The following is a 26332-nucleotide window of genomic DNA, read 5'->3' on the forward strand; positions in this document are numbered from 1 at the left end:
TTTTTTACTTTCTGGCCCGCTATCCCAAATTGAGCTTTATAATGAATACTCTAGGTACCAGAGCCGTCTGTTTGAACCGGTCCAGCGATGTGTCCATATAGACATCCAGTTTCTGATGCAGGGCTCTGACCTCTTCCTCATGCCTTTTGGCAATCTCTTCCTGTTCCTGGGAATATATCAAATCAAGATATATGAGCTTTTATATGGTTTTATTGTGCAATATATAACACCAATTTATGAAGCCTCAAGTTTTAACTATAGGCACCTGACGAGCCTTTTTTAACATGTTCTGGTACTTCTTGAGAACCTCTTCTTTCTGATCCAGACGCCCTTGTAGGTTATTAATGGTCTGGTGGGCGACCTTCAGGGCGGGCTGGCTCTCAGAGTCCTCTTGTTTGCTCAGGTCAGCCAGGAGCTTCTCTCTCTCAGCAGTGGCTGGTAAGCGAAGCCTCAGTTCATTGATCACTTTGTCTCGAGATAAGACGTTTTGTTCTGATGTCCACAAAGCAGCTTCTTTTTCTTTCAGCTTCTGCTCAGAGAAACTCCTTGTAAGATAATCTTACTTCAATAACAAAGTCAAATTTAAACAATTGCTTGAATAAAAAAGTACCTCTTCCAGAATTTTGCAGGTGGATTTTGTCTCAAGGATGGTACGAACGTGCTCTTTGATTTTTCCAAGAGCGTAGTCTAACTGGTGCGCTAAAGGCTGATTTGGATCAGGCAGAGAGCCTGTGGCTTCCTCAAACTAAACTCAAACAAGATAAGTTAAGTGTAAGTTAAAGTTTAGTTCAGTAAACAGCTTTAAACAAATATTGGTTAAGTCTGCACCTTCTGAGCTGTGCTTAGGATTTCATTCTGCTGTTTCTCATAGGAGTCGAGCTGGCGCTCCAGTTGCACCTCTCTCTGATCCCAGATCAGTTGCCGCTCCTCGAGAAGCTGATACAAGGATAACAAATATTATTAGAAATCATGATTGAAGTATGCTCTGTATAGTGTAAAAATAGAGAAGAATCATGTTTAAATGCAATACTGACATTATTCTGCTGCACCAGCTCCTCTTCCTGGCCGCTGATGGTGCGTTCCTGCTCCGCCACAATGTTCTTAAGGTATTTTATCTCTTCCCGCTGGGTATTAAGCTCTCTGTTCTGCCTCATTTCCAACAGACGAACTTCCTCCAGTTTCTTATGCCATTCCATTACCTGTAGGGGTTGATATTAGGCTGTAAATTCTGCAGCTGAGTGTGAGTTACTGTTTCCTTTATTAATATGAGTAAATACAATTAAAATATATGATTAAATAATTAATAATCATAGTACTTTCAAAGTAATTAAGAAAACACATTTTCAAGAACCACATCACAACTCAATCAACCTACTTTCTGAGCTCCTTTAGCATCTTTCAGTGTTGCTATGAGCTCTTCCAACCCCTTCAGCTTTAGCTCCAGTTCTTGTGCCTTCCCTTCTGCTTTCCTCCTCTCCTCTGTTGCCTTTTGCACCTCTTCCCTGGCCCGTGCCCTGTCCTCCTGCAGGTGGAGCATGGTGCTGGAAAACTTCTCCTGTTGGGCCAGCGGCAAGGCTCCTGAGAACTGTCTGCGGAGGGCCTGAACGGTTTGGCGCAGGTGTCTGGCCCGCTGGTGACCCTCCTGCCTTGCGTGCCACAGCGTCTGCTGCTGGGCATCCAGCTGCTGTTCGACTCTGAGCTTCTGCGCTTCGAGTTTCTGCAGGCGTGTGGTGGCGGCCTCCAGCCGGCTGATTGCTGTGGTCTCACTCAACTGGAGAGCTACAATGTGCTGATGGAGTTTGGCGATAAGGGCCTTTTCATCAGACTGAGCCTGAAGAGAAGATGTGCAATTAGGGAAGTAATTAAGAGGTTACACAGCTGACAAGAGAAAAACATACCTGGTAGTCCAACACCTGTCTCCTCAGGCTTTCTACTTCCTTCTCTCTTGACTGCTGCCTGGCTTCCAGAGCGGACACCTGCATTTTAGCGACATCTGACACCTCCCGCAATCTGCAGACATTTTAAAAGAGATATTTGTGTACATTTACTCATGATTTTGCTGTAATAGCAAGCTTGTGCACAGGTTGAGTCAACAGGCTTACTTGGACACTTCAATCCGCAGCTCTGCCTCCGTTTTCTCCAGTTCGGTGATTCGCTTGCGGTCGGCGTCGCTGATGTGTTTGCTTACGCTGTCCGCCAGCTCGTCCCTGAGCTCCCGCTCTATCCGCTGAGCCTCCAGGTTTAGTTTTGTGAGCTACACATACAGAAATATACAAAATATTATCTTTAGCTTATTAAATGTTAAACACACTGTGTTTTATAAAAACAAAATAATAAATAAAAGCTTATTTAATATTCAACATACTGTGTTTTATTAAAGGGGACCTATTATGACCCTTTTAACAAGATGTAATATAAGTCTCTGGTGTCCCCAGAATGTGTCTGTGAAGTTTCAGTTCAAAATACCCCACAGATCATTTATTATAGTTTGTCAAATTTGCCCCAGATTGGGTGTGAGCAAAAACACGCCTTTTTTGTGTGCATCCTTTTAAATGCAAATGAGCTGCTTCTCCCGGCCTGCTTTCCAAAAGAGGGCAGAGCTTTAGCGTTTCGGTCGCTCAACAACAACAAAGCTGGAGAATCTCAGGCAGCCAAAATGACAATTGTCAGTAATGGTGTTCAGCCTTACATTGTTCAAACCAGAGTCGGACACTGACGGAGAGATTTGGGAAGAAGTTACAACTTTTAGAATGGTTAGTGGATACATTTATGTAGTTGCTGTGGAGTTGATTTGACTCATCAACTAGCATGTGCCGTCATGTTAATCTGTTGTGCAAATCCAGCGTTGAATTGACCCTCGTTTGTGAAGCAGTCCGGCGTAAAATGACGGCATGGTAACAACACTCTACTACAACAACTCTTCCTCTTCTCTAAAGCAGCCCAACATGGCCTCACCCCCTTTGTTGCATGTTCTCGAGGGCAGGGATTATGTAAATTTTGGGGTTTGTGATGTCACTAACCCGGGAAGAAGCTTGCCAGCCATTTGTTGTAGTCCTTAAAAAGTGATTTCTCTGAAAGAAAATATCTCTCTTTGCACTGAACTTTGAGTGTCGTAACTTTGCAGATGTTGTTTATGCTCAAACAGCAACATCACACACTAACTAAAATTGAAAAAGGGAAATCATAATCAAGGACGCCTTTAAAATAAACTAAAAGCTTAGCCTACTGTGTTTTATAAAAAATAAAATAAAATGTTAAGGTGTTCTAAAGTGTTTTTTTGGCACGTTTCTATATGGTTGCTAATGTATTCGGGATGGATGCAAGACATAAATCAGACCCACCTCAGCAAACTTGGTCTCTAGCTCAAAGTTGCGCTCTTCCACCTGTTTGAGGGAGTTCCTCAGGTGCTCGTACATCTTCTGAGCATGTTCGGCTCGCTGTCTTTCATTTAGCTCCTTCATCTCCAGCATGGTGATGCGTCTGGACACAGATACAATCTCGCTGTTGGCCAGGGCTTTGGCTGCCTTGTCCATGGTGTTCTCACCACCTGTGAACACCCAATAGGTCAACTTTAGGATATTGCAGCAAAACTTTTTGATTTGTGAAAAGTGATATTTACCAGTCGTGCTGAAGTTTTCCCAGGCCTGCTCCAATGTGTGAAGCTTCTCCTTGCTGATCTCCAGCTCTTTATTAATGGAGTTAATGCTTTCATGTAAAGACACATTCTCCCTCTAAAAAGAAAGGAGAGTGCTGTAACAAAAAAGAAAGGAGTCCATTGCTTTATGAACTGAAATTTGCCAAGAGATGTACCTCCAGGTGCTCCAGAGTATTTGTCTTCTGAACAAGGTGATTGTCTTTCTGTAGGAGGTTTCTGTACTTGATGGTGAGCTCAGTGTATTGTTTGTTGGCTCTCTCCAGCTCTGATGCAGGAACACTACCATCAAGGGATTTCTGCAATGCAGCTATTTTAAATGCTGCCATTTCCTGAGGGCAAAGCAAGTTTACAGAGGTCAGCAGAGGTCAGTTACAGCTCTCAGCTAAGATTACTACCATACCTCATGGTCAAAACAAGCCTTGGAAAAACAACAAAACAACACTAAAACGACATTGTAGTAGTTTTAATTATTATAAAATTAATTCATATGAATGATTTGTCATTACAAATTATAATTATTTATAATTTAAACATTATAAATATTTATGATTTGTAAATGTGCTGAGAGTTCATAAAGTGTTTATTTCATTTCAGTAATTTTGCTGACATGAAGTTTTATAATTCATATACATTAGTGGCCAAAAGTGATGCCTGGAGGGATATTTGTTTTTTATGACCCTACAAGTTTAATTAAATGATCAAAATTTGAGGAATTTTTTTTTAATATATTTTTTAAATATGAAAGAAAAACAAAACATTAAACTTTGTTAAGGTTTGTCTGACAAAATGATCCTCCAAATATGATTGATTCCCTTGTAAGGGACTCGACCTAAAATACAAATGGTACAAAATATTGTGAATATGTGTACAATATTATATACATAATATTTAGTTTCTATTATATGTTTTATTCTACCCACAATTAGAGTATTAATGTGATAATAATAAAATAACTGCGATTAATGATTCATTTGAAAGCAGAAAGAAACTAATAAAATGTCATTTTCTCTTAATGATAACTTTTCTTACATTATTTTTCTTTAAACTTTGTTTAAAACCCCCTGTTCTAGATATCAGAATCAGTATCAGCCACTGAAAAACCCATATCAGTCGGCCTCAAATAAATCCCATCATTCATAATTTTCTTTTTATGAGTGATGAGCGGACACCTAATACCTTGAACCTCTGCAGGTAGCCGATTCTTTCTGTTACCGCGGCCTCCATGTGGCTGAAATCATCCTTCAGTTTGCCGTTCTCCTTCCTCAAGTGTTGCTCGAGCTCAAGCAGAGTCGTGTAACGTCGCGTCAGACACTTCTCATTCACCTTGAGAACCATCATTTTTCGGGCTGTCTCAGCCAGCTCCCGTCTGATCTCACTCGGGTCCTTTTCAAGAGCCTCTAGCCAGTGCTGGAAATGAGTCAAACAGATAATGGGAATCAGGAAACGGACAAATTAGAAACTTTTATGTTGTATGAAGACATACAAAAAGCAAAATAACCATTAGCTAAACAGATTTTTACCACCACAGTACTAGTTTCTTTATTGTAAGTCATGTTTCAAAGGAGTTTCTGAATCGTTTAAAACTAGTAACATCAGCTTGTGGGCAAATTATTATAGTCATATACTGAAAAATGATTTTACAAAGTTGTAAATTCAACAAAGATTATTGGAGTAGGTTTAGTAAGTTTAATTCAATTTGTTTCAGATTCTTTGTTATTTGTGAAATTTACTAGCAATTGAAAATGTTCAAACACCCTTTTAAGAGACTTACATTGTACTCTTTTATTTTTACTGTGTCCACCTCCTTTTGTTCCTCAAGTTTGGATTTCAGTTCTGCAAAAGAGTCCCTTGCTTTCTGCCAAGACTCCCTCTCACTGGAGCAGACAGACGGTGTGAATTAAAACCATGCTTTATTGATTACCATTCATATGTATAATAATTGATATATATGTATTATATATTATATTAATATTTTATATTATAAACAGCCTTTTTTATATATTATATTATATAATATAAATGATCTTTATTGCTCTGCATACCTTTGATACTCCTTATATAGAAGTCCTTGTTGATGGCGGATCACTGCAAATTTCCTTTTATACTCTTCCAGAGCCGAACTGAGCTGCTCAATGGAATCTTCTTTGTTTTTGATCTCCTGAACATCCACAGTTGGGAGTCTTAATATTATGAATCTTACATCTGGTTTGCATTATAACACGATACATTTACCAGACTGACACACACCTGTAGGAGTTGCACCATGTATTCATTGAGAGCGTTGATGACCTCGGCACTAGTTGGCGTCATCTCTTCAGGCAGAGGTAATGTCTTGTAAGGGATGGAAGTGCCAGTTGATTTGCTCATTGATTCAACCTCACTTTCCATGCGAGCAACCTACATAAAAAAAAGACAAAAAAGAAGAAATTTTAAAACCATTTTGTAATCTATTAAATGCTTGAGCTGTTATTTTGAGTAAATACCTTCTCATTAGCTTTCGTTAACTGATTGAGAGTGTTGGCTGCCTCCTCTCTAGCAGCCTTCAACTCCTGCCGTAGCTCCTCATTGCGGCCGGTCAACTGATCTACCTGCGTTCTCAGGTGGAGGCTTGCATCAAACTTTCCCTCTGAGTACTTCATCTCCAACGCCTGAAGATAAACACCATTATCACAGGGTATTTATGAACAGTAATGTCACTCTGATGGAAGGTTAGAGACCAAAAACTTCATATTCATCAATGTAAGACTGAAAAAAGTTCAAAAATCAAGATGACGAATCACTATAGCAGCACAAAATCTGTGCTTGCCGTTCTGCAGATTTCCACAGAATTTGACTGCCTGTCTCCCCTTTTTTCCTCACTTTAATTACATTTTGTAAAGGCTTTCATAAAATATTTTTTAATAAAAGGTCAAATTAAAGCTAATTTAATAAATGTTACAGCACACAAAAAGAGTGTAGCACTCTTAGCTCAGATAAACACATTTTATTACAGGCCATTAAATGTATGATTTCATATTTAAATTTGTTATTTTAAATGCATAATTATGACACGTATTGTTTATTTCTAAATTGTTAAAAATATAAATGATTTTATTCACACAAATTTTAAACGTTTTTCATTAAATATTGTAATACTCATTCAATGTATAATTTTATATTTAAATGTATTATTTTAAATGCATAATTATAATAATTTATTACTTATTTATTAAAATTATATATATATGATTTGTTTCCTTGAAAATTATATAACTCATTAAATGTATAATTTTATATTTAAATGTATAACTACATAATTATGACTATTATTATTTATGAACATATTAAAATGATAAAAAATATTACAATTATTATTTCCTATTATTTTCAATCAATTAAATATTGCATTACTCATTAATTGTATAATTTTATATTTAAATATTTTATTTTAAATGTTTAATAATAATAATTTTTTTATTTATAAATGGAAAGATATTATATATATATATATAAATATAATAAAATATGTAATAATAAACAATATGAATAAAATATTATTAAATAAAATATGACAAGATCTCAGAGATAAACTGTGTCAGAAAAAAACTATCTTAACAAATTATGGTCTGATCAAAGTGTCTGAATAATTTTATCAATTTTACTGGTAGTCCACTGTATAAAGAATTATTCAGAGATTTTTTTTTTCTAGTGGGTGCAGGACATTATATGACATATTATATAGTGACATATTATACCCAATAATTCTTCATACAGTGGACTTTTTGGAATTTTTGATAAAAATTTGAAACCAAAAATTATTCAGACATTTTAATCTGACCATAATTTGCTTAAGTGTTATCTGACATAATTAAGATTATTTTTTTCTGACACAGTTTATCTCTGAGATCTTGTCATATTTTATTACCATTTTTTTAAACTATAGTTTAATTATATATATATATATATATATATATATATATATATATATATATATATATATATATATATATATATTATATATGATTTGTTTCCTTAAATATTATATTACTTATTAAATGTATAATTTTATATTTAAATTTATAATTTCAGATGCATAATTATTCATTTTTAAATAATTAAAACATATTATTTATTAGTATAATTTACTTATCATTTATTTATAATTCCCTCATATAAATATAAATACATTTTAGTAATATTACAAAAAAATTATATTATAGATAGACTCATTGTGAGTCCACTATGTTAATGAACGTACACTGACGAGTCTCTCCAGGCTGGGAATGCTGACGCCAGTGGGTGTGGGTGTTTTCTTCTGAGCGTCCTGGATGGCCTGCAGGATCTCCTTCATGCCCTGCTCCAGCTGTTTATTCTCATTCAGCATTTCATTCACTGCAGGAGAGAGAAAAACATTATAGTCACGGAATCCACCTGACACTGCAAGTGTTGCAGGGTCATGCGGTGATGCTTCTCACATTTGGCCTTGAACTGGGCAGATTCTGTTCTCTTGAGCTCCAGTTCTTTCTCTTTGTTGCTCAGCTCTTTCTGTAGACGCTCGTTCTGAAAAAACAAACAGGTTGTTAGATGAGCTTTAACGCTTATGATGTCCTAAATTCATCGTTCTCAGATAAAGGCTTACTTTGCGTTTGATCTCTTCATCGGTAGATCTAGAGACAGGCCTCTCTCTAAATGATCTGCTGGGCTTTTCTTCAACACTGTCATCAAGCAGTGAACTACTGACTACTGATATGCCTTGAAAAAGGAAATCTGCTGTCAGGTTTCATTATATAACGTTACAATGCAACCAAATGATCTGTCTATGTATGTGAACAGGACAGTCTGTAACTGATATGCAGCATCTTGGAGATAAGATCTCACCTTTGTCCTTCACCAGTGCACGAATGCGTTGTTTCAGCTCGAGCCTTTCCTCCTCAAGTCGCTCAATCTAAGGAGAATCCCGTTAAAGGGTCACAGACAAAATGAAAGCAGGATAATTGACCAATGGCAAACCATATAGATAGCGTTAATCGGGTTTACCTCTTTCAGCAGAACCTGGTTCTCTGCTTTGTACTGTCTCTGCTTCAAAACCTTTGATCTCTGGAATTCACTCAAATCCAGTTCTTCCTTTGGATTTAATCCTGATGTGGGAACATGATCCCAGTGAGGGTCAAAGCTGAACTTGGCAAAATCAATATGGGCTATAAAAACAATCTTTATGTCTAGGTGTAGGTAAAACAGGGATACAGAAATTGAGACAAGATGGAAATCCTAAAATAATAAAAGCAGGTTGAAAAAAATTACCCAGCCGTTCTCGCAGGTCTTCGTTCTCGTCTAGTAAATGGTTGATTTTGATCTCCAGCTGGTTTATGTCTTTTATCATGGCTTCTATCTCCCGGTCTCTCACTCGGATTTGATTTTTACATTCTTTGATCTCAGTGATTGCAGCTTCCAAACCATCCGTTCCCTGAAAGAGAGTGAAGTGCTTCAAGTCAAACGTCTATGTAGATGTAATATAACATTTTATAAGTTAAGGTGACACCTTGTTTTCTGAATGTTTAATTCTTCAATTATTTGTGATCAAGTGTTGCTAATTATGTCAAATATTGTAGAAGTTGCTTCAAAACTTTTCTATTTGAGAAGCCACCCAAAAAACATTATTGCTAGAATAAATGTTTTTTTTTAAAATTACATTATTAACTCAGATATAACATAATGTCACTGATTATTTTATTTGAAAAGATGAATTATGTGAACATAAATATGAATATTTTTAGCTAGTGGTCACAAAGATTGATGCAATAGAACAACAAAAATTTATTAAACTGTTGCTAACCATATTTACAAAGACTGTATATTATATTACTCATTAAATGTATTATTAAAAGTTTTACATTTAAATTTTAAATGTAAATATTTAATTTAATTATGTAAATATGAAATGTATCCAATATTTCCTATTTTACTATTTATTTATCCCTATTTTTGTTAAATAGGAGTTGTCATAAAGGTAGATGCGATCGATAAAATATGAATAAAACTGTTGAAAATCACATTAATAGAAACCTTTTTGAAACTGCTTGAGCAAATAATAATAATAATAATAATAATAATCTTCATCAACCTAATTAATATTTTCATTATTTTTTTTAAACTTGAATTTATGTACATTTATTGACTTTTTTTTCCAATTTTTTTTGAAATTACATTATAATACTAACATATAAGGAACGGATCATTTAGCTCATATTGTATGACCCTATGAAATCCGTCTTATTTGTTCCCAAATTCCGTTTTTTCTTCTTTTTTTTCTTTCTCTGTTTGAATTTTTTTTTTTACTTAATTTTAATGGTTAAATTACATTTATGTCTAATTAGTATGTCTAATTAATTAAAATTATGAAACAATTTAACAACAATTTATTAAAAGTTTAACAGAAACTACATTTTTTAGGGCCCTATAAAATACGTTTTATTTTTCTTTCTCACCAAATTCTGTTTTTTGCTTAAAGTATCCTGGATTCCATTTTAATGGTTTAATTAAATTTTAATAATCAGAAAATAATTACATTACATAATAACATTTCTATGATTTTTTCCCTTTTCCTGCAGAAATTCTGTGTTGTGTATCTTTTATTTATATGACTTTTTTTTTTTTTAATCAAAACATGTAAGAAGAATTGTGATTATTCCTTTAAAAAATTAAGTTTTAATAATTTATTATTATTATTATTAGTGTTAGTATTATTATCACATTGAGACATTTCTACTGTACAACATTAATATATCCTATTTCTGTCACAATTTTTTTCACGTTAAACCCAGCTTTTATTTTGACAGGTTGCCGTGAAAACCTTTGAGATTGTGTGTGTTTATGGTATGGTGATATTTTTTCTCAAAACGGAAAAAGGCTGATGAAATGACTCGGAGCAGTTCTGGAGTTGAAGTTCATGCGTTCATCTCCTCAGCAGAAGCTGAAAACACTTCAGTGTGTGTGGCCTGTGCCATTCATTCACAAAAAGACACACAGAACAGGCAGGATTCATATTTAAATAGACTTTTTGCGGTTTAACATTCACAGACACTAGTATATATACACACACACACACACACACACACAGTGGCATGAAAAAGTATGCGAACCCCTTGCAGAATCTGTGAAAATGGGAATTATTTTAATAAAATAAGAGGGATAATAAAAAATGCATGTTATTTTTTGTTTAGTACTGTCCTGAGTAAGATATTTTACATATAAAGATGTTTGCATTTAGTTCAAAAGACAAAACAATAGCTGAATTTATTAAAATAAGTTTCATAAGTTTCATTCATAAGTATGTGAACCATTGATTCTCAATACTGTGTGTGGTTACCTGATGATCCACGACTGTTTTTATGTTTTGTGATGGTTGTTCATGAGTCTCTTGTTTGTCCTGAGCAGTTAAACTGAGCTCTGTTCTTCAGAAAAATCCTCCAGCTCCTGCAGATTCATCAGTTTTCAAGCATTTTTGCATATTTGAACCCTTTCCAGCAGTGACTGTAGGATTGAGGACAACTGAGGGACTCAAACTCAACTATTAAAAAAGGTTCAAACATTCACTGATTCTCCAGAAGGAAACACGATGCATTAAGAGTCGGGGGGTGAAAGCTATGAGAAAGAAAACTAAAATATATTTTATAGGGCCCTAAAAAATATCGTTTCTGTTAAAGTATATCTTTAGACAGTACTAAACAAAAAATAACATGCATTTTTTATTATCCCTCTTATTTTATTAAAATAATTCTCATTTTCACAGATTCTGCAAGGGGTTCACATACTTTTTCATGCCACTGTATATATATATATATATATATATATATATATATATATATATATATATATATATATATATATATATAGCGATTTCATTTAAGTGTACTGACCTACTTTTTATTTAAAATCGGACAAATTCCGTTTTTATGACTGGATTCTGTTTGAGTTTTCTGCATCACGGAAATCATAAGGCCCTAATACTGTTCCTAAAAGCACCACAACTACATGTATTCAAGAAAAAGATGCTTTGTGGCCTTATTGAGTTGAAGATGCTATTGGAAAATAGAGTAACTAATTGTCATCCACACCCCACCCCAAAAAGTATTTGGACTTTGTAACATAAGTGAATTTTACAACACTGAATGTAAGTGTCAAGCAATAAACTCACAGACTCGTAGAGACGGATTCGACTGAGGGTATCATTGAGTTCTTTGTCTTTGTCCCCGGCGTCACGCTCAGCCAATTGGGCGGCACGCTCGGCCTCCAGAGCTCTCCTCTCAGCCACCTGCAGTTTAGTGCTCAAGTCCTCCAACCTCCGCTGCTGCACGCTGACATGACCTTTATCTTTCTTTAACGGTTTTTTCAGCTCCTCGATGAGCAGAGCATTTTTTTCCATTTCCGTTGTGTACTGCTCGACTTGCTCTGACAGCATCTTGATCTGGTTGTCCCTCTCTTGCACGGCCTTTTGAAGTCAAACACAAAGTCAGTGACTTCTTTTAACTCCCGCTGGGATAGAATGAGATGAACCAATATGACGGAAACAGTGAATAAAGACAGATGACTGACAGATGCAAAACTGAGGATGAATGACACACAAAGCAAATGAAATGAGAAACAGATACTCACGCCACACAGTTCATATATGACCTGACAATGAAGCGTTTGAAAGGAAGCAGTAACGATTAAACGGAGCGTACATCAAAAAGAACACACAAATAGAGAGAGAGACATGAATAGCACACAAACTAAGTCAGATTGGCAATGCATTAGCATGGATATGAGGCCTGTTTCACACATCTCACGTCTGTGGCGAGTTTCAGCGCTCATATTAACAGGTTACAACATTCACACTGAGTTCCCAGAAGAATCACAGCTCTACCAAAGAAAGCATTTTTGTCAAACATCATATACTAAACTTAAGAGAAAACACATGAAATGAACTATAAACCTATAAAACTATATATTTTGCAATACAGGCTATTATAAAGCGACATAAAATAAAAATGGGACACGTTGTTTAAAACAATACATCTGGTGGCCTTCGTTCCACATGACTGAATCCAGATGTTTTGAGCAGATGATACACAATGAACAAGTTTGTTAAAATTATCAATGGCCAACTTTTAATACTCATGTTATAAATTTTCACTGCTATTAAAAGGCACTAATCAATGTCATAACTCATAATTTCCTGTATAAAACTGTAGCAGAAACGCTGTCACACTACAAACGCAGGATGTGTGAAACAGGCCTAAGATATATCTTGTATCCTAATTAATAGGACAAAAAAAATTTGAAGTAATATGAATTTGGTTGATAAATAAATGTATATGAGAGAAAGAATAAAAAACAATGACTGACACAATGCCATCACCTGATTAATGAATTTAATTTTGATTTATAATTTAAAGGCACAATATGTAAGATTTGCAATAAAATATCCAAAAACCACTAGAACAGTGTTAAATACTTTGTCGACTTGTGTACTCCCAAATGTTTCCAAGAATGTTTAAATCCAGAAAAATAAGCAATTTTAACCAGGACATGGACATGCATCTGTGAGTCGCCTATCAATGACATCATAACTGCGTTACTCTCGATTTCCAGTTTTATTTTGTAGAAACCATGGAAACACCAAAGACGCTTTAATATATTATGTGTTTTATTAGACAGGCGAGCAACTGTTTGGATACATTCATCAACAGAAAACTCATCATGTTCTATGTTTAAATCTGATTCTTGATTTACAGCAAGTACCATGTTTTAACATGCCTAATATCGATCTAGCTTACTGCAGTGTCTCATATTAGCCACCAAGCGAGCGCAGAGTAGCACTATAACAACTTTCAACACACAAATGTATCTAATATGATAAACAGCGCTGCTTTACCCCACATGCGCATGACCAGAAGAAGCGGAAGCGGCGATTGCGGCATAATAAAAGTCCCACTGCTCTTGAGACGTGTGTCGCGCTCATCTCTCATTAGCAATCGCTCCAGTGGCCTCGTTTCTGCTCGTATATCACTCGCCATGCTTTGCTTCATACTACAGTAACATTAATAATCTCATCCATGAACATGATTTCTGCCCGAGTCCAATCTCGATTTTTTTTCCAGTGACTTTAGATGTGAAGACAACACCTCCCATGATTCCCCGAAATCAAGACGTCATCAAGATACGCCTTTGTTTTGAATAAGCGACCTCTAGTGGCGAAAATGTACATATTGTGCCTTTAATAATAATAATAATAATTTCCTATCAAAACCCAAATGTAATATTTATAATTACATATCACAAATTAGAAATATAATATCAAATTCAACAAACAAATAAATAAATCAATTAAAGTTTGGTGTCGGTAAGATTTTTTTTTATGCTTATGAAGTCTTTTATGCTCACCAAGGCTGCATTTATTTGATCTAAAATACAGTAAAAACAGTAATATTGTGAAATATTATTAAAAAACATTTTTTTTTCTATTTGAATATATATTAAAATTATTCTTATGATGGCAAAGCTGAATTTTCAGCATCAGTCTTCAGTGTCACATGATCCTTCAGAAATCATTCTAATACGCTGATTTGCTGCTCAAGAAACATTTCTTATTATTATCAATGTTGAAATCAGAGAACAAAGAACAGCATTTATTGACATATTTACTGTCATTTTTAATCTATTTATCTTACTGACACCAAACATATAATTACATTTTTAAATAACAATTTTTAATTTAAGAGAGCTGTATGATATCTGACTGACCTGCTGCAGTGCGATAATGTTGCTTTTGTCGGAGTCCATCTGAGCAGCTCGAAGTTTCTCCCTTAAATCTCTGATCATCTGTTGATACTCCAAAATTTCCATATCTTTCCCTGATAAAACGCTCTGAAACCGACACAAACACATGACATATACAGCATGTAGAACTTTCTCAACTACCAAAAGAATAAGGCTACCATTTCCCACATTTGACTCATTGTGTATTTTATATTTTGTTTGGTGACATTGGTTGTTGGTGGTAGGATGTATGATACTTTCTGCGGGATAGACAATTTGGCACTAAGTTTCACCAAAGACAATGGTGTCTCAAACCAGACAGTAACTTGAGCAAATAAAATTACTAGCTATTCATCTATTTTTCAAAAGATATAATCTATTTCAACAAAGAGCAGTTACAGGAAATGGTTAAACAGGCTTTGTGGGAATGTTCCTAACGACTTCTTTCAGATGATTTGTATCAACTTGTTCAAAGTCATAGTAGTGTCATAATGTTAAACATGACACTTGTTATTTGATATTCCTCTAAAGGTGCAATTTGATTTCATTTGTTATGGATCATAAATATTAAAAGCTTAACAGCTTTTGGGTGTTCTGCTCAATTCAATTATTTTTTAAATTATGCAATGAAACCATCATCATAAAATCATACTTCTATTTGAAAATATTTTATTATATTTGACTTCTTATATGACTTCTAAAGGCACTTTTTGATTTACTCGTCTGCCACAAAAATTTCATTCATTGCCACAAAAATTTCATCGTCTGCCACAAAAATTATAATTTTGTTAGTATTTTTTTTAATCTATATTTTTTAGAACACATAAGCTGAATTTCATTGTAGATGTGTACCAGCACAAGGTTAAAAAAATACAAATAAAAATGTTTTTCTTGGATCATTTACTCAGAAGTTGCTGGTTGACAGAGTCTGGCATAAAGGCAAGTATTTGACCTTTTCTTCAAAACGTCAGAAAATGACTCCTCAAAGATGTTTGCAATTTCAGACAGGTAAAACCAGATGCAAACAAAAGAAATAAAAAGAAAACATAAACAATGTACTATTGACAAATGGTTAAAGTTCATGAAATTTGACCTCATTTGCATACAAGCTGTTTTTATTTGGCAAAGCTGGGGGTCATGACTCACCTTCCACTCCTCCACTTTGGCATTAACAGCAGCCATAACTGGGTCGTCCTCCTCAGCTCTAGCCTGGATCTGTTCACTTAGCTCCCTGACCTGTAAAAAGACCATTAATAATAGCAATTATTTATTTTTTTACTCATAATTCCCATTTATGCACACTCATAAACTACCCTGTCGCAGCTATTTATTTCTGCCAAAATTTGCTTGGCGAACCTGTTTCAAATGTCTGGAACACCTTATCGACCAATCAGCTTCTAGGGCTGGCATTATCCATTTTATAAATGTGATTAAAGCACCTGAAGCTTGGCATGATCTCTGTCTTTTCTCAGCTGATCTACGATGCTATCCGTCTGCTGGACCGCGATCTTCATCTTGTTGTACTCATCCGTCATCTTCTCCATCTCCTTCACAGACTCCTCCAGATTCTTCTGCAGGTGCTCATTCTCACTCTTCAGGTTGGCAGCCATGTCTTCGGCATGCTGGGAATAGGGAGAACATGTTGTCATAAAGATGTCATATAACAGGAGATTGCATTTGCATTTCATCTTGGGAGAATACAAAACCTCATTGCCATGTTGAAAAAAAAAAAGCCCATACAATGCAGGGATAGAGGAAAGGGTAACATCTTCTGTTTCAAGTTTGTGTATTAAATTACACAGTGGTGTGGGAATTGATAAAGCATTGATAAAGCACAACTCCCTCACACCTTCAGCACTCATACATCCCTATATAAGAGCTTTACTACCACTGAACTTTACTGTGGGAACCAGGCACTTCTCACTGTACTCCTCCTCTAGCAACACCATAACGTTTTTGATGCTGTTAGATCCAAAATGATTGATTTGGTCTCCGTGTCACAAGTCCATTGTTTTTGAATTTCTGCGTTACTTTTGCTATATTTTCACACTTAAAACAATGATTTAGTACTCCTCTTGTACCACTGTCCTCTTTTGTGCTAAGAAATAAGTCTCCTGACAGTTATATCCCAAGTGGTTCCATTGTTGTCAGCATTAAGTCTGAGAATGATTCAGTGGACTATATAACACTTTTAATTGTCAAGAAATTCTTTCTCTTTAAATGTTATGGTTCAACATACTTACCTGTTGATCAAACATTACCTTAAACTTACACCAGAAAATTTGTATTTTGTTTTATTTAGTAACTTTTAGGAGGGTGTACTCATTTTTGCTACACAACATTTTATCACCTTGATAAGAAAATCTTATTTTCTTGAATAATTTTGACATGCTTCTTTGGTAATTGATTGAGCAGACTTGCTGGAACATTATATCTCTAAAAAACCATAACATGTCTTCTAGGTAACTGAGAAATTGCTGACTTTCAGATGTTTCAGAGGGGGTGTACTCATTTATGCTGTGCACTGTACATACATGTATACATGTAAATATTTCTTAAATATGTATGTGTGTGTATTTATATATACATAGCAAATATACACAGTACACACATATATTATGTAAACACAAACTTTTATTTTGGATGCGACTAATCATGATTAATCATTTGACAGCACCGTACCACAAACTGTAGTTTTTTAGGCAAGAATGCAGATGTTTAGACCTGAACTATGTGACTCATATTTAATCATAGCGCCTATTTTACAAGTTGTTTAGATGTTTTTTGGAAATGCGAGCTGTTTAGACCTGAACTATGTGACTCATATTTAATCATAGCGCCTATTTTGCAAGTTGTTTAGATGTTTTTGGAGATGCGAGCTCCAGGCCATCAGTGGCCATTCAGTGCTTGTGTACCCGCCGAGAACAGTGTCATCTCAGCCAGTGCTTTGGGGATTTTGCCGCTTTGTTTTATAGTGGTTAAACATGAGATATAACTAATTTTGGGTACATAAAACAGGCAATTTGCACTTATTAACCTATTACTTGTTCCCGAGCAAACAGAATTGGGCTATGTTAAATTTAATAATTTAATATTAAGGCTATATTTAAAGGAACACTCCACTTTTTTTGAAAATAGGCTCATTTTCCAACTCCCCTAGAGTTAAAAAGTTGAGTTTTACCGTTTTCGAATCCATTCAGCCGATCTCCGGTTCTGGCGGTACCACTTTTAGCATAGCTTAGCATAGTTAATTGAATCTGATTAGACCGTTAGCATCACGCTTAAAAATGACTAAAGAGTTTCAATATTTTTCCTATTTCAAACTTGACTCTTCTGTAGTTACATCATGTACGAAGACCGACAGAAAATAAAAAGTTGTGATTTTCTAGGCTGATCTGGCTAGGAACTATTCTCTCATTCAGGCGTAATAATCAAGGAACTTTGCTGCCGTTCCATGGCTGCAGCAGTGCAATGATATTACGCAGCGTCTCTCACAAACGTCTCCATGGTTGCAAGGCACGTTCCCTGTGCAAGCAGGGGCTCACGGGCGCTGCGTAATATCATTGCACTGCTGCAGCCATGGAACGGCAGCAAAGTTCCTTGATTATTACGCCTGAATGAGAGTATAGTTCCTAGCCATATCAGCCTAGAAAATCACAACTTTTTATTTTCTGTTGGTCTTAGTACACGATTTAACTACAGAAGAGTTAAGTTTTAAATAGGAAAAATATCAAAACTCTTTGGTCATTTTTAAGCGCAATGCTAACGGTCTAATCAGATTCAATGAACTATGCTAAGCTATGCAAAAAGTGGTACCGCCAGAACCGGAGATCGGCTGAATGGATTTGAAAATGGTAAAACTCAACTGTTTAACTCTAGGGGAGTTGGACAATGAGCCTATTTTCAAAAAAAGTGGAGTGTTCCTTTAACTTACATCCTGTAGAGCACTGCTTTTGTACATTTGACTACAATTGTGTTTATTTCCTATTGTCATTTATAATGGCTATTGTTGTAAATTTAAATATTGTTGTTCAAGAAATATTATTTCATATAAATAATATTTTCTATTTGGTATTGAGAAAGGGTCCATTAGTGCGTAATATAGATTGAGTGAAAGTTATAATAATACGCCATTAGATGCAGCAAACTTTACGAGTGAATGAGTCAGTCGCAAGAGACTTTTAAATTGAAAGGGACATTTGTAAACAAAGGACCTTGTTTTAGAGCTGTTATGGAAAATACCCTTAACTGTAAAAAGGACAAATACAAAGATGGCTTTCTTCAGCGGACATTCAAACGGATTTTTATAACGGATATAATATATTATGGACATCGAATGAATGTTATATCAGACAGGTAATGCTCGCTCAGACGATCTCTCAAAAATACGGTACAAAATACAATGAGTTACATTGGAGGGGCTCAACATTCCTTCATTACTAGTTCTAAAGTGACGTTTTAGAATTAATAACGGAGCCTTGGTCAAACTGTCAATCTGAAATTTGAATCCATGGCTGAAGGAAAAAAAGGGATTAAAGACACTCCGTTGTTATTTCTTATTTATTTACACACTTGTGCCGTCAAACTGTTGTATAAACGCAATATCACAACCTGCAGCGATCATGCCTATGGCCGAATCACAGCCATGCTGATATACAGCCATATCGCACGGCTACTCATGTGATATTGCTCATATATAGTATAAAACTTATATAGTCGACTTATAGGTTTCTTTTTTTAATTAAAAAAATAAAATACTGATATAAATGTATTAAACTAAAGTGATTGTGTATAGATTGTATACATTTATTTAAAAAAAAGAAGAAAAAATGTACATATAAATTAAATAAATAACATATATAATTTATATTAAATATAAACATTTTTTCACCTTGTGAATTTATATTCACCTTGCATTTTATGTGTAAAATATGAGCAAAATAGGTGTAAAATATGGCCTGTTTAAAAGGAGTACTGAAGCATTAGAGTTGTATTACGCTAGGCAGTGATCCTGCCCATGTTATGAAGGCATTATATTGGCAGCCTGAAGGTCGTTTGGGAATTACCTGCAGGTCCTCCATGCACTGGTAGAGCTGTTGGTTGGCTTTAGTAAGTCTCCTCTGAATCTCATTGCTCTCCTCTTTGGTCTGAAGAGGCTCTCTCTGCTCTACTTCCTTTCTGTAGAATTCAACGTCCTGTTGCAGCTGTTCGTTCTACAGTAATAAACAAATCCATCCTGCTGTCAAACATGATTTACTACTTAATGAGTGGGTGTCATACTGCGAATCAATACAAGGTGTCATATTATACATCACTTTTGAATTAAACATTCCAATCGTTTGACTCACACTAATTAATTTTCTTTAACTGCACAGTGGTGGAACAGTCTCTAAGGGCTTAAGAATAAAAATGGCCTGATGGACCAGTTTCAGGATAGTTGTGAAACTGACGCTTGTTCTATTGAGAAGTGTTATGTTAATCATGTATATCTGATTTTATGCTATGCATTGTTGATAATTACGCTGATTAAAATGCAAGATAAGATTATCTAAGTTTTAAATGAATGGAATTAATCAAATTATCATATTCCATTCATAATTTGAATTTCTTCAAGGCCACCTTTTGGTTGCCAGACCAGATCAGACTGGTGGTGCAATTCCAGTTGACATAAACATGTTTCTAATAAATAGACATGCTACTCTAAATCTGCCTAATCTGGGGTCTTACCTTCTTTGTAAGCTGCTTTATCTTGAGGGGTATTGACAAGAGATGACAGCAAGGAAAGAAAAGAATAAAAAAGAAAATAATAACAGGCATGCATAAAAGAAATGAAATGATCAGTTAGGGAATAAAGCTGTGAAGAGAAGGTGATATAAGAGAGATGGAATGGATAATTGGAAGTAACAGAAAGAGGAAGATTTAAGATGCCCATAAAAAAACATCATGCAGGCCCAGAAAAGGATTGGACGTACCTCTCTTTTCAGTTTCCTGTTCTTCTCCTCTGCCTCTTCAGCACGGAGAGCCAGCTGTGAGAAAACATGCATTAGTCTGTTATCAATCCTACACCTGCAGCTACAGCATTGTTCCCATTATACTTTTTATGGTGTTTTATTTTAAATGAACAAGATATTTACTCAAAAATTATTATGACATCCTCTAACTAATTAATTCAATTAATAATTTAAGATTTGAATACCTAAAACATAACATTTAGCAGTGTCCCACATTTTGAATGCACACATAATTTTCTTCTTTACAATGAAAGAAGTATGTTTCCTTAAAATCATCACTTGGACACTTTCTACAGCATAGAAGAAAATTTCTCATTCCATTTTCTATTTTTTACACTAATTTTAGCGTTCATCAACTCAAGCATTCAACCTTGTTACCAAAGTTATTATTGTTTTCTTTAATTGATAGGTAATTTAATAGACATCCTGTAGGCTACAGTTTAATTATATAAATAAGTTCCGAGTAATATTAATTAACAAAATGTACTTACTATATAATTAGGGTTAGTGCAATAATGCAGAATTTACTGGCATTACTATAGTAAATACATGTGACATGTAGCAGCGACACTGTAAAATAAAGTTTTACCAAAAATAACTATAGTTGTTTCTGGTGCTATTTAGTACCCTGTTCATGGAAAGTGTTGCCTACCTCCTCATTGGCTTTCCTTTCCTTGCCCATTTCTTTCTCCAGCTGGATCACCTCTTTCTCCTTGCGCTCCAGGTGACTCTCCAGTTGGTGAATCTCATCCCGGAGGAAACGTGTGTCCCCCCCTCCCACCACGCGCTGGGCCATCTGGACAGGAAGTGAGACGGATCTGAATAAAGCTCAAGACCCAAAGCTCTCCATCTGTATATATCTGTGACACTGGTGAGCTGTGTGGCTCAATGACATCTCATTTCTTTTTTACAACAATAAACATTACCAAAGGAAATGTGATGTGTGGAACAATTATAATTTTAACAGAAAGCAACATACAGGAAATTAAGCCAGTAATCCTCTTAAGTAATTGTACACAGACTGCTCACAAACAGCACATAATAAGCACACTTGTATGCAATTATTAGTGAAATTCCTTCCTTACCTCTAGCTCACCTTCCAGTTTCAGGACTTTAGCTTTCAGCTCATTTTCTGCAATCATTCAATAGGCAAGCAGAAATATATGGTCTATCAAACCAGTACAAGGTTTATAAATAAAAATGTCATTTTTATTCTTGTAAAGTGACCTTGAGTAAAAAAAAAAAAGCATTAATTTAATCCATTTTATTATTTTTATTAAAGCTGCAGTCTGTAAGTTTTGCCTCTTTGTCGCCATCTCTGTTAGAAACCTGCAATTGCAGTTATTTGCAGAATTATCATCTTTATGTGGGTTGTGCATCAGCACGGCTCCTCAGAGCGGATTAATCTAATGTTTTGAGGAGAATGTGTGGCTGTCAGTCACCGTACCGGTGGATACTGTACTTCGGAATCACAGATTGTACCGAAATAAGAATTTTCACCGGAAAACATCATCTGAACAAGTAAGTAACAAATCTGCCACTTTTGTTCTGACCAACTGAGAAAAAATGCATTACAATAAATCACGCTACCAATGGTGATTACATTTAATGAGCGCCTAGCTCGGATCACATCAAACAGTGCAAAAGTGCAATTTGAGAACAAAATATTATAATATTAAAGGGATAGTTCACCCAAAAATGAAAACTTGATGTTTATCTGCTTAACCCCAGGGCATCCAAGATGTAGGTGACTTTGTTTCTTCAGTAGAACACAAATGATGATTTTTAACTCCAACCGTTGCCGTCTGTCAGCCGTATAATGTGGGTCAATGGGAACTTCGTCTATAAAAGTAAAAAAAAAACATGCACAGACAAATCCAAATTAAACCCTGCGGCTCATGACAACACATTGATGTCCTAAGACACGAAACGATCAGTTTGTGCAAGAAACCAAACAGTATTTATATCATTTTTTTAACTCTAATAATACACCACTATGTCCAACTGCATTCAGCACTCGCTTAGTGAGGTCTGATAGCGCTCTGACAATGGCAGTGATGTCTAGCACTCATTGAAGTATATGCGCGAGACATCACTGCCATTGTCAGAGCGCGTTCAGACCTCATTAAGCGAGTGCTGAATGCAGTTGGACATAGTGGTGTATTAGAGGTAAAAAGTGATATAAATACTGTTCGGTTTATCGCACAAACCGATCGTTTCGTGTCTTAGGACATCAATGTGTCGTCACGAGCCGCAGGGTTTAATTTGGATTTGTCTAAGCAAGTTTTATTTACTCTTATAAAAGAAGTTCCCATTGACACACATTATACTGCTGACAGACGGCAACGGTTGGAGTTAAAAATCATCATTTGCGTTCTACCGAAGAAACAAAGTCACCTACATCTTGGATGCCCTGGGGGTAAGCAGATAAACATCAAATTTTCATTTTTGGGTGAACTATCCCTTTAATATTATAATATTTTGTTCTCAAATTGTTAATGTTAACAACATCAGCATTGCGTGACTACGTGTATTTAGTGTGTATTAGCGTTACCTGTAGATTTCAATTTCTGTACAGTCTAATCTCTAAAGTCAATTTGTCTTACCATACAATCCACCATCAAAATTATACGTTTAATTATTGCAGCTGCTGTGAGAAAAGTCTATAAATGATCCGTCACAGGCAGCATCCTCACATGATATAGCCTAATAGCTGGGACTTCTTCATGAAAACAGACGTCACTTAATGAAGCAAAGATGAACAGCTGCATGATGAAATTTCCCGCGGGAACCCACCAGTTCCACCCGAATTAGAAAACATTATTACAAGCTTACCGTTGTAAATCAGGCTAAGGCAAGGAGATCGTTTTGAACACTGGCTGGTTATGTTCTTGCTCAAAAATTGATTTTGAAGAATTGATTTTGGTTAAAAATTGAATTTTTAACCAAAACATTTACGGACTGCAGCTTTAAAGTTGAACACTATTTTTATGTTTCCTTGCAAGCCCATTTATTTTCTGTAGGAAATGCAAATCTAATAATGACATACCAATTCTTGCTTGGTCCACACCTGCGCTGTCTACAACCTCATACGCACATTTAATTTCATCCAGTTTCATCTGAGGGTCACAGAAAGACATCAAATATTACATCTAGCTATCAAAACAGCAACAGATGGCAAGACTTCAATGACCAAATAATTTAATTGAAAGAATTTTGAAGGTTTCCAAATAAGGCAGATGTGTGGTGACAGTGGATCTGTCTTACCCTCAGGAGTGTTTGTGAGATTCTGAAGAGCTGAATAACTTTCTCTGAATCATCTGCTTTCAGGTCCCGAGGTTTGACCTACATGAGAAGGAAAAGCATGATTGTCAGATGAATTTGCAGGAAGAATGTTTTTGTCTCTAGCACATTCCAATACGCAGATGGTAGATGTTAGTCTGGAAGCATAAACCTAAATGATATGAACATTAATCTTTATTTTGCAAACTTTCTGGATTTATAGATTTTTTCTTTTGCACAAATTACAAGTGTGCTTCTGTTTTGGCATCGTTTCCAACAATTTGCCACTAAAAAATACCTTAAAATGATACACATACCATCAAAATCAAATCACAGATTTTCTCATCATCATCTCCTAGATCCTCTGGGTCTACTCCCATGAGCAGCTTCCAGTCTGCGGCTGCAGGCATCTTTCAGCTCTTGTGCAAATGTCCTACAGTGTTGAACTGAACAACAGTTTATCCTTTATCAGTCAGTGTCAGGTTTTCTACAGACAGATAAATGTAATGCTACAAAGGCTTCTCTCAGAACACAATGAATACACCCTCATATAACGACGCAGAGTAACAATATAAAGGGTCAAACGACAAGCTAAATATTAGCAAGAAATACAGACCTCAGAAAACACAAAAATCCAAGATTAGCACTGTATGCAATTGGTAACATTTTGTTTTGTTTGCTAGCTATATTATAAAACTTTATTATGCGTTTCTTAATGTCACATATGCATCTTTTGTATATATTCATAAAACAGACACTGAAAACAACGCATTCAGACCTTATTGATAAAACAGCCTAGCCATCTTGTGTTCCCCTTGCTCTGCTGCTGCTAGGCAACCAGGAAAACAGTCGTAAAGCGGAACGTCGTAAATTCGTCTCTTTTCGTTCTCATCTCTCATGAAATATTCCTAATATGCGGCATTTATTGCGAAGGATATAATATGGAAAATTAATATATGTTTATATCAGTTTATCTTTTCATTGAGCTGACATTGCCGAAACATAAAGTCCGTTACTTTTATTCTGCCAAGCATTTTGACCCGGAAGCAGTTTTGCCTCCTGTTAATTCAATGGTTTAGGTCGAACTTGCTACTTCAGCCAAAATAAACACATTCTCTTTTCATTTAGTTTTTTACCAGACATGACAAGGTAAGGTGTCAGTCTATTTAAATCATGTCGATCACTGATGACAGATTGAGACTGTTTGTTTAAATGAAGTCAGTAAATGCTAATGAGACAGCTTAAGTTAGACTTGATCTTAAATCAGTGTCTTATTCATTTAAACCAGTTTCTTTTACTCAAAAGTACATTAAGCTTATTTGTTAAGCCTAGGGATGGATGTTGCATTGATGTTTTCATAATGTAATGTCTGCATTATTCGATTCATATCAATGATAAACAAATGCTAACTGATAGCTAAATGGGCTGGTCATGATTTATGGGGCTGCGTCTTCTCTGCTCCGTTCAATCCACACGAAATATTGTATTATTATGAGTATTATACTGATTTATGGGTGCGTTTAGAGTTACAACATAGTTGCAAAAAAGTCGCATTGCAGCAGTCTGATTTAAACAGGGATATAAAGGTCATGGGAAATTTAAGGGGATTTTTAAATTATGTTTTCCAGGCAGGGAAAGGTCATCAAAATAAATTTAATATTTGAAGGGATTGGTATTTATTTTAGCGATTATATATTTGTATATCTCTGCTATGCTATTAAAATAAATGTTATAATATACACTACCAGTCAAAAGTTTGGAAACATTACTGTTTTTTTTTTTGTTTTTTTTTAACAAAGTCTCTTATGCTCATTAAGGCTGAATTTATTTCTTAATAAATACAAGAAAAACAATAATATTGTGAAATATTATTACAATTTAAAATTATGGTTTTCTATTTTAATATACTTTAAAATATAATTTATTCCTGTGATGAATTTTCATCATCATTACTCCAGTCTTCAGTGTCACATGATCCTTCAGAAATCATTGTATTTAAAAATCATCTGATTTATTGTCAATGTTGGAAACAGTTGTGCTGCTTAATATTATTTTATAACCTGTGATACTTTTTCAGGATTCTTTGATGAATAAAAAGTTAAAAAAAAATAGTATTTATTTAAAATAGAAATCTTTTGTAATAATATACACTACTGTTCAAAAGTTTGGGGTCAGTAATTTTTTTTCATTCTTTTTTTTGAAAGAAATGAATACTTTTATTCAGCATGGGTGTGTTAAATTGATAAAAAGTGATAGTTAAAATTTATATTGTTAGAAAAGATTTATAATTTGAAAAAATGCTGTTCTTTTTAACCTTTTATTCATCAATGAATCCTGAAAAAATATTAAGCAGCACAACTGTTTCCAACATTGATAATACATTAGCATATTAGAATGATTTCTGAAGGATCATGTGACACTGAAGACTGGAGTAATGATGCTGAAAATTCAGCTTTGCATCACAGAAATAAATTACATTTTAAAGTATATTAAAATAGAAAACCATAATTTTAAATTGTAATAATTTTTCACAATATTATTGTTTTTTTCTTTATTTATTATGAAATAAATGCAGCCTTAATGAGCATAAGAGACTTTGTTCAGA

General features: G+C 34.9%; 2 protein-coding genes across 5 annotated transcripts in view; one reads left to right on the forward strand and one right to left on the reverse strand.

The window, feature by feature from the left end:
* The window catches only part of cep290 (centrosomal protein 290), a 39170-nt gene extending 14614 nt beyond the window's left edge, over positions 1–24556 (reverse strand). For 2 of the 3 annotated variants that reach the window (XM_067379676.1, XM_067379678.1), the window contains exons 1-34: positions 24506–24556; positions 24045–24173; positions 23713–23790; positions 23495–23564; positions 21531–21577; positions 21098–21241; positions 20407–20460; positions 19501–19647; positions 15874–16056; positions 15581–15670; positions 14420–14542; positions 11829–12122; positions 8936–9098; positions 8672–8772; positions 8513–8579; positions 8274–8386; positions 8110–8194; positions 7893–8026; positions 6139–6303; positions 5903–6052; positions 5698–5813; positions 5427–5529; positions 4832–5062; positions 3811–3984; positions 3620–3731; positions 3342–3547; positions 2103–2254; positions 1899–2010; positions 1376–1831; positions 1035–1199; positions 829–936; positions 611–745; positions 266–529; positions 59–166 (exon numbers count right to left, since the gene is read on the reverse strand). In XM_067379676.1, the coding sequence (XP_067235777.1) occupies positions 59–166; positions 266–529; positions 611–745; positions 829–936; positions 1035–1199; positions 1376–1831; positions 1899–2010; positions 2103–2254; positions 3342–3547; positions 3620–3731; positions 3811–3984; positions 4832–5062; positions 5427–5529; positions 5698–5813; positions 5903–6052; positions 6139–6303; positions 7893–8026; positions 8110–8194; positions 8274–8386; positions 8513–8579; positions 8672–8772; positions 8936–9098; positions 11829–12122; positions 14420–14542; positions 15581–15670; positions 15874–16056; positions 19501–19647; positions 20407–20460; positions 21098–21241; positions 21531–21577; positions 23495–23564; positions 23713–23790; positions 24045–24137 (4743 nt within the window). In that variant the 5' untranslated portion in view covers positions 24138–24173; positions 24506–24556. Of the gene's footprint in view, positions 1–58; positions 167–265; positions 530–610; positions 746–828; positions 937–1034; positions 1200–1375; positions 1832–1898; positions 2011–2102; positions 2255–3341; positions 3548–3619; positions 3732–3810; positions 3985–4831; positions 5063–5426; positions 5530–5697; positions 5814–5902; positions 6053–6138; positions 6304–7892; positions 8027–8109; positions 8195–8273; positions 8387–8512; positions 8580–8671; positions 8773–8935; positions 9099–11828; positions 12123–14419; positions 14543–15580; positions 15671–15790; positions 16057–19500; positions 19648–20406; positions 20461–21097; positions 21242–21530; positions 21578–23494; positions 23565–23712; positions 23791–24044; positions 24174–24505 lie in introns of those variants that run through there. The other variant, XM_067379677.1, reaches the window with a different exon arrangement.
* Positions 24557–24741: 185 nt separating this feature from the next.
* Positions 24742–26332, forward strand: part of tmtc3 (transmembrane O-mannosyltransferase targeting cadherins 3) — a 44640-nt gene continuing 43049 nt past the window's right edge. Inside the window, exon 1 of one of the 2 annotated variants that reach the window (XM_067379922.1) lies at positions 24742–24876. The gene's annotated coding sequence lies outside the window, so the exon portion shown is untranslated. The remainder of the gene's footprint in view (positions 24877–26332) is intronic. The other variant, XM_067379923.1, reaches the window with a different exon arrangement.

The sequence above is a fragment of the Chanodichthys erythropterus genome, chromosome 24 (genome assembly GCF_024489055.1).
Source record: "Chanodichthys erythropterus isolate Z2021 chromosome 24, ASM2448905v1, whole genome shotgun sequence".
Classification (NCBI taxonomy): Eukaryota; Metazoa; Chordata; class Actinopteri; order Cypriniformes; family Xenocyprididae; genus Chanodichthys; species Chanodichthys erythropterus.